The 8,812-nt window shown below is 39.1% G+C and overlaps 1 protein-coding gene across 1 annotated transcript; it reads right to left on the bottom strand.

The window, feature by feature from the left end:
- Positions 1-4,955: 4,955 nt before the first annotated feature.
- Positions 4,956-8,329, bottom strand: LOC132039038 (cyclin-dependent kinase F-1-like). The gene is made up of 2 exons (XM_059429589.1): positions 7,781-8,329; positions 4,956-5,498 (listed from the first exon to the last, which is right to left on the bottom strand). The coding sequence occupies exons 1-2, from the start codon at positions 7,901-7,903 to the stop codon at positions 4,956-4,958; spliced, it is 666 nt and encodes a 221-aa protein (XP_059285572.1). The 5' UTR covers positions 7,904-8,329.
- Between the last annotated feature and the right edge of the window lie 483 nt (positions 8,330-8,812).

The following is an 8,812-nucleotide window of genomic DNA, read 5'->3' on the forward strand; positions in this document are numbered from 1 at the left end:
CCTGTAGAACACCGAGTGATCACAATTGCTTTTTTCAGCCCGAACTCCTGGATTACCGCACTAAACTTGCCAAACCAAGCACGAGGACTCTGCTTCTATCCATACTTTGCTTCAGTCCATATAATGATTTCTTCATATGACAGGCTTTCCCATACTCCCCTTGAGCAACAAAACCAGGTGGTTGCTCCATATGCACCTCCTCATGGAGATCACCATGAAGAATGCATTTTTGATATCTAACTGATGTAAATGCCAATTCTGAAAGGTAGCTAAAGAGATAAACGAGCGGACAGAGGTAAGCTTGGCTACTAGGGGAGAAGGTATCAGAATAATCAACTCCATAAGTTTGAGCATAGTCTTTAGCCACAATTCTTGCCTTTAGAGCCGTCAGGGATTAACTTTAACTGCAAAGACCCACTTGTATCCTACTACTTTCTTTTTCTTGGGTAAAAAATCCACCAAATCCCACTTGTGCTTTTCCTCTAAGGCATGTATTTCATCAAGCATTCCATCAGACTATCCAGGGTGATTTAAAGCCTCTTTCACTGTTTTGGGTATAGTGATGGAGTCTAGAGAAGCAATCAAAAATCTAGACGTGGAGGATAAACGGTCATATGAAACAAAATTAGCAATGGAATATGTGGCTTTGCAAGTACGTGTACCTTTTACGAAGAGCAATAGGGAGGTCAAGGTTTTCTGATTGATCAGGCGAAGGAGAATTTGACAGTTGAACTGGTGCAGGACTAGTATCATTGGCCTCCCCCCTCATCGAATAGACTGGAACAATTGGCGGTCTTGCTGGCACAGATGGAGTAGGTGCTGAAGCTCAATAGAAGAACTTAGAGATGTAGGAACAACATCCGATTGTTCTATCAAAACACGGGTGACCTAATAAACTAACCACTCATCTTCCTCCTCCTGACTTGTAGAAACGGGAGGTGCATAGAAAAATGGGGTAGTCTTTGAGAATACTACATCGGTTGAAACCAGATATTTCCCAAGTTCAGTAGAATAACACTGATACCCCTTCTGAAGGCGAGAATAACTCAGGAAAACACACTTCAAAGCCTTGGGATCCAACTTAGCAACAGATGGTTGAACATCTCAAACATAGCATGTGCTTCCAAATACCTTAGGTTCCATCGGAAATAATGACTTGTTTGGAAAAATAACACTCTAAGGCTCGTCACCAACAAGCACAGTAGATGGCATGCGATTAATCAGAAAACAAGCGGTAGAGACTGCATCAGCCCAAAATTGTTTAGGAACCTTCATTTGGAACAAAAGTGCTCAAGTTGTCTCAAATAGATGCCTATTCTACCTTTCAGCAACTCCGTTCTGAGATGGTATATCAAAACATGAAGACTGACGGAGCATACCGTGTTGTCTCATGTAGGAATGCAACAATTCTGACATGTATTCTTTAGCATTATCACTCCTTAGAATACGTACTGAGGTATTGAATTGAGCTTTGACTTCGGCATAGAAGGCAGAAATGTGAGTAAACACTTCATACGACTCTTCATAAATATATCCAAGTCATCCGAGAGAAATCGTCCACAAAAGTGGCAAAATACTTATGCCCAGTTTTGGAAACCACTGGACATGCCCCCCAAACATCAGAATGAATTAATTCAAAAGCTGACTCAGCTCGATTATTAATCCTCGGACCTAATGAGATGCGATGGTGTTTGCAAATTGACATGACTCACAATTCAATGAAGAAATATTCTGAAACTGAGGACAAAGCTTCTTCAACAAAGGTAGAGAAGTGTTGCAGGCTATGCGTCCACGAAACACAATATATGGAGGGACCTGGTTGTGTACCAGTTTCCTTATACAGTGCAGTAAGAGAGTCAACACAAGATTTTACCGTGGTAAACTCCTTGCTCAAGGGATTAAAAATCACGACCTATCCCAGTAGTATTTCAACTCCACTTCACGAGCAACTTCAGGTTACAATTCTATCGTAAGCTAGGAACTAACTCCCATAATCCCTCATCCTTACAATAACGCTTATGTAATCTAGGAACTAACCCCGTAGCCCCTCCTCACTTGCATTGCTTCGATAGCAAGTACCTCCACTTGACTAACTCTAGCCAAGGACAACTAATACACCTAGACAGCAAGCACCTCCACTTGACTAACTCTAGCCAAGGACAACTAATACACCTAGACTAACTCTAGCCTAGTGTACCACTCAAAAGCTTGCGCAAAAACACTTCCAGCAAGTACACTTTGAGACTTTTCAAACCACCTACAAACAGCTTCTTAACACAGAAGAGTAGGTTTACAATTTAAGCACAAATGATCAAAGATTCACAACAACTTAAATCACATAGACTAAATTTTGTATCTGGATCAGGTTCTTTAACTTGTAGGTGACTCTGTTCTTGAGAGATCTTGAGAACTTTTGTCGCAGCTTTGCACGATTTTAGAATAGGTTTTCAAGTCTGCTCGCATATGTTGCCATCATGTTGTATACTCAGTATGTTGCTATCATGTTGTATATATAGTAGGAGCATGCGGGATGGATAGAGACCACTTATTCACTTTGACCTAAAGCATAGGCCAACTCACAGTTGTACTTGTGTGCAGCAAGTGGCTCGGCTTTATAGTTGTCCTCGCCGACAAAGGCAAGGTGCAAGAGACAGACATTACGGACTGTGTCTCCCCGTCTCGGTGTCGAAACGATTTGACAATCATCAAAACACGAATGCACTTGGGACTATCAATTTCCCCTTTTTTGATAACGACAAGCTCATAGATGATGTTCCCTCTGAGAACCAGTTTCCCACTTGTTCCCCCTGCGAAGCAAACCATCATTGTCGAAGCACCTGCAATATGTTAGCAACATAATGTCGCTTATGTGTGAACCAAAAGAACAGCTTTTGAAACAGTTTGACAATTATCAAAACACGAGTGCACTTGGAACTATCAAGAAGGATGTCCCAATTGACAATATGCTTCAAATGGAGACACGACACTGGAGCAGGCAACAGATTGAGGTTCCTTCATCAAGGATATAGAGATCATCAGATACATGTCCCTTAATAATAACCTGATTTGTCGTAAGATCACGAAACAAACAATAATCAGGAAAGAACGAGATATAATAATTAAGGTCTCTAGTAAGTTTACTGACATAATTCAAATTAAAGGCTAACTTTGGTGGAATTAGTACAGATGACAGGGTAATAGAGGAGGTTGGTTTAACAGTCCCATATTCATCACTGTTACAGGTTGATCCATCAACTACAGTAACTGGAGATGGTGTTTTGTATGATCGAAAGCTAGAAAAATTAGTAGGATTACCTGTCACGAAATTTGTGGTACCCGAATCAATTACCCTTTTATTTGATGAGGTCATAAGACATGATTTTCGAATTCATCAAGGGTAGTAATTGAATTGATTCCTTAAGTGATTCTCGATACCGGGAGAATTTTGCAAATCCATCCGCTGAAACCATTCTTATATTATTAGAAGATAGACTTGCCATTATAAGTGATTTCAGCAGCAAGGAGGACTAGCAGATACCAACCAAAATAGACTTCAAAATCAGTAGAAAAGCAACCAGCGAATCAGATATATAGCAAGTCAACTTGGTTGACCCAACAAAAAAAAATCGCACTGATTCCAATAATAGAAACCCCACAGATTCCAATACAGTTACTTGTGAGAATATCTCCAACCATATAACCCAATAGACAATGTTCAAAAGGGCAGATTTCAAGAATTAGCAGACAACTCACCCAGCAAAATAATTGTTTAAACCAGAATCAAATACCATATTCCTAACAGAGCAGTGATGAGAAAGAACAAAGAAACCAGCCACAAAACAACAATAATTTGATATCGAGCAGAAGTTAGCAATCGCAGAAGCACCAAACAAATGCCAGATCTAATTTCGCAGAAGCTACAAGGAAAAATCAAACCTGGAAGTGACGAACAGCTCTCTAAACTGTGTTTCAACACCAGACAAAAGTTCAGGTATGCAATGACGAGTCGTATTTTTTTTTTTTTTAACTTACATCATGAAACGAACTTTCGCCCGACTATAAAATAATTTCATATGGTAAAGTTGATAATCCAACTGGCTTAGAAGCATCTCTGTCCAATAGGTCAACTGATGAAGTTCTCCTTGTTAAAAAGTTATTCTGTTATGATCCAACCGCTAGAGCTACCGCAATGGAATTGCTACATGACAAGTATCTGAATGAAGAACCTTTTCCAGTCCCGTTGTCTGAGTTGAGAGTTCCTTCTAAACACAGTGCTCAAGATGAGGATTCGCCTAATGAATGGGGTGACTATAGGGATATCAGCTCGGACTCTGACTTTGATGAATTTGGCCCCATGAAAGTTTCAACCACAGATAGTGGTTTCTCAATTCAGTTTTCTTGAGCTGTAGAGTACACTTCATCTGGCATTTGTTTTTCATTGTGAAGTTCATGCATAACTATAAGCTGCAACCTCTGCTAGTTGATGTACTCTTTATTTGTTTGAGGAGATTTTTAAGGTTTTGTAATAGTGCATTCAGAGCAGAAAGATTTTGTTGGATCTTGCTATGAAAATGTTGAGTGCCATAGCAAGTCGTCTTTTGTATTTTTTTTCATTGTCTTTTTGTAATATTAGTGTTCAGATGTTAGACGTTGGAGAGACCTGTCAAGGTTCCCATAGTCGAATACTTGAATAGAAGATTTTACAATTGTTTGTTTAAATAGAAGGTTCCTTTAGTCACGTTTGCATAATTGTTACATGAGATGAATTTTTTTGTTGAACAGTTCAACGCGAGAGCCCATTCCAATAAATGGGGTTGTCAGATTTTCTTCAACAAAAATGGTGAAAATGCGTACATAGTGTAGCGCCTTCAGTGTATTAGTTTAATGTCTTGCGCCTTCAGCATAATAATTTAATGTCTAAACATTGTCGGTTCATTATCATTATTGAAGACGCATCATCGAAGATCTGCACAACCAGGCCAGACTTCTTCAGACAAGTTCCCCAAAACACAGAAAATCCTGCCCAATTGATCAATGTCGGAATTTCCAGGAAAAAGCGGCTCCAAACTCAAAAACTCTACAAAACTGCAACCTAGTGACCAAAAATCAATCTTTGGCCCATAACTTGTGGACCCATAGAGTAACTCACTTGCCCTATACCACCGAGTTCCACCACAGGATGTAAGGGGAGCAAAACCATCAGTTTCACCCTCTTCAATATCATAGGAATATGAGCCTTTTAAGGGATCCCCAATATCACTCGTGGTACAAGTAGCTAAGCAAGAAATGTCTCCGTCTTGAACATTACTATCTCTATCAATATCATCCAAGGATCTGGATCTCAGCTCATCCGACTCTCTAAGGAGTTCTTGATCCAGATCTCCTTGCTTCCTAATGGGGTTCAATTGAGATGGATAACCCTCATCCGGAGTGCTCTGTTCATAAGGCTGTTGATTATTATCAACAGATACAGATCCTGGAGCAAGTAGTATCTTGGCCTGTGGGGAAGTAGAAAAGGCAAAATCATACGTTCAGAAATAAATAGAAAAACAACTCTGAGTGAAATTAGAAAATTTGAACATAGCCAAATATCAAAGTCCACATCGGATGATCGGAATGAGCCTAGGACACATCTATTGAAACACTATGCAAGATGAGCTCAAAAGCATCAACTCAGTAGTCAATAAAACAGATTGGGATTTCTTTCAGGGGTTCAAATAGGGTTTGACCACCCTCTATATGTGTCAATTTCAAAACCAACAACAACATACCCAGTATATTCTCACAAGTGGGGTCTGGGGAGGGTAGAGTGTACACAGACCTTACCCCTACCTCGAGGAGATAGAGAGGCTGTTTCCGAAAGACCCTCGGCTCAAAACCAACCTGATTAGATATTGTGGAAAATGGAGAGAGATTAAGGTAAAGAGAAGATTGAGGACTTTACTTGAGAAATATCAATCCCTCTACCAGTTTTGTTGTAAGAGGAACAACGGATAGCACAAACAATTAAAGCAAGCAGATGGCAGCTTTAAATGGGTCCGGCACTCTTTAATGTGCGGAAATCTCACCAGTGATTATAATTTTTATTTTAAATTTTTTTGCTCAAAGAGGGACGAAGAGGTTTTCTGTTTCCTCTAAACTCACTGGGGAACTGAAAGCTTTGAAAAGGAGATCCTGAAGGGATGTCCAGAAGTTTGTGCAGCAAAAGTCAATAAAATCTCAGATAGAACTATTTTTCCTTATATACATCTCATGGAGTAGAACCCCTGCTGTCTAAGCTTCTGAGCATTATTTGTGTGATCTATTAGTCCATAATTCATAAATATGTAAAATCTTTACTATTCACTATACTCTTGCATGTTGAAAACCACATAAATACAACAACAATGTTACCCAGTGAGATCCCACAATGTGGGGTCTGGAAGAAAAAACCACGTACTGCACCATTAGACAAAATGAATAAAGTATGAGACAAACCAACTGTTAAAGCACAAAGGATTGTATCTAGTACCAGAACCAGATAACCAAAACTCATACTTCACTCATTTTTTCGAATGAACTATCCAAATATTCTTGAAAAAATCATTTATTATAATCAATTAAAGGTGACTGAAGATTGATACGGACCAGCATAGTACACTTTTTGCATCATACTCAGTGAGTTCTTATCATTGTCAGTTCCATCCAATTGATATGTTAGCCAAGTTTACCATAACCATCTCGCATTACTTTCGCAGTAAGGTTTTCGTACACAAGAAACAAATTAGTTTCTTTTATGTGCTCTGTCAAGTCAAGAATTAGAACAAAAGAAAGAATGTAGATGGCCGAGTTGGTTGAGCAGGGGATCTCCCAAATGGGGGTCAGATTCGAAACCCCCTGCATGCTTTCTCAGTTGATCTCGTCGCATGGAGCTTGCCTAGTGCACTCTCCTAAGTGGTTTGCGGGCTATTACACTAGAGCAATATGCGCACCCAAAGGGTAGCGGCTGTGGGCTACCTTGTCATAAAAAAGAAAACTTATAACCTCTACACTTATCAAGAAACCCACAAAATAACAAGGACGGGACCCGCAAAAATTAGATTGCTAGGGCATAGGAAGCTGAAAATGGACATTAGTTACTGCCAATAAAGTTCAAATAAACCAAGGAGGATTGTGGTGGAGTGGCAAGTACTCCTCCATCCTTAACTAGAGGTCTCGAGTTCGCTTTTGTTAGGGAGCGTTTTACCCCAACTGTGGAACTTTCCGGCGCAAATTCAGATTACCAGGCAGCGAGTGGAAAACAAAAAAAAAAATTCATGTTCAAATAAGCCACAAGACAAACCATGTTACAACATGTCAAAATAGAGAGATGTGGTATTGCATAATTTTGATAAAGGAAAAGATATGCTTCAAGGAGAATTGTGATGTCTTTTTACTTAAGGCTGAATTTGACTCTACATCATATCCTTGGAGCATATTCCAGGAAGACTGTAATTCGCCTTGAAGCACAACCAAATATTATATGCAAAAAGTATAACCAAACATAACTCTAACTTCAAAAATCTAAATAAAGTGAAAAATATTTTATTTATACGGCCAAAAGCCTACTAAGTCACCTTGAAGCACAAGAACAAGAAGAACATATCTAGTGTAATCCCACAAGTGGGCTCTGGGGATAGCAGAGTGTACGTACACCTTAACCATAAACAAAGTTCTTCACACAATACAATCATGATACAGTGAAGTAATAATTTGTAAAATCATATAAAAACTAGAAAGGAGATGAAGATGAAAGGAAAACCTGTCCAAAATCAGCCAATTTGAGAACCCCATCACTTGATATCAACAAATTGTGAGCTTTCAAATCCCTGTCAACAATAGAATTCCTATGACAAGCATCAACCCCATAAAGTATCTGAACCATCCATCTCTTAATCTCTCCAACGCTCAACCTATTATTCCTCTTCCCTTATTTCACAACAGACACCAAATCAGTTTCCAAATACTCCAAAACAAGCACAGCATCTTCATCCTCTCTCCAGAAATACTCATACAAAAGAACAATATTTGGACAGTGTTGTAGTGTTTGTAATGCCTTAATTTCACGGAATGCAGATTGGTAATCGTGGACTTCTTTGAGAGCGACGATTGTGGAGTCGACACGTCGGCAAGCTTTGTAGATATCGGAGTAAGCGCCAAAGCCAATTCTTTCGAAGATTTTGTATTTGGTTGTGATTTCTTTACGGGTATGGATGCTCCAGCTCTTTGATAGTGGTGGAGAATCCATGTTGTTGAGTGATGGAAGGGAAAGCTCTGACTGAAAGATAGGGTATGTCATAGTTACAGATATTTCACGTGCCCTCAAACAAACCAAAAATAAAAACAAATTTAATAGTATGATAAATGGACATATTTAGCGCACAGAGTCTTCATTGCTTCTACTATTATACAATTTCGGAATAACTTGTTTCCAACTAACTGGCCTGTTAAATTATCTGTTTTAGTATTGTAACTTGTAAGAATAAATAACGGGGCAAGAAAAATGAATTGTGTACCTTTCAATTGCAGCGGAAATTGTTGAACTCCCCACCAAAACAACTGCTTAAAGTCGACTTCGTCTCTCTTGGAAATGTAGTTTTGTTCTTGAACAAAATATCTTTTTGTCTATAGCTTCCTTTTTCGGAGATGGACGAATTTACTCTCTGTTTTTCTAATCTCAGAGAAAGTAATGTTGTATCCCTTATAAAGAGAAAACAGTTATCGGAAGTTTTCTCCCATTACCTAGCCATAAACAGAGTTGTACGGGAGTTGTGTGGGAGTTATTCTTTTAGAT

The sequence above is a fragment of the Lycium ferocissimum genome, chromosome 12 (genome assembly GCF_029784015.1).
Source record: "Lycium ferocissimum isolate CSIRO_LF1 chromosome 12, AGI_CSIRO_Lferr_CH_V1, whole genome shotgun sequence".
Taxonomy (NCBI): domain Eukaryota; kingdom Viridiplantae; phylum Streptophyta; class Magnoliopsida; order Solanales; family Solanaceae; genus Lycium; species Lycium ferocissimum.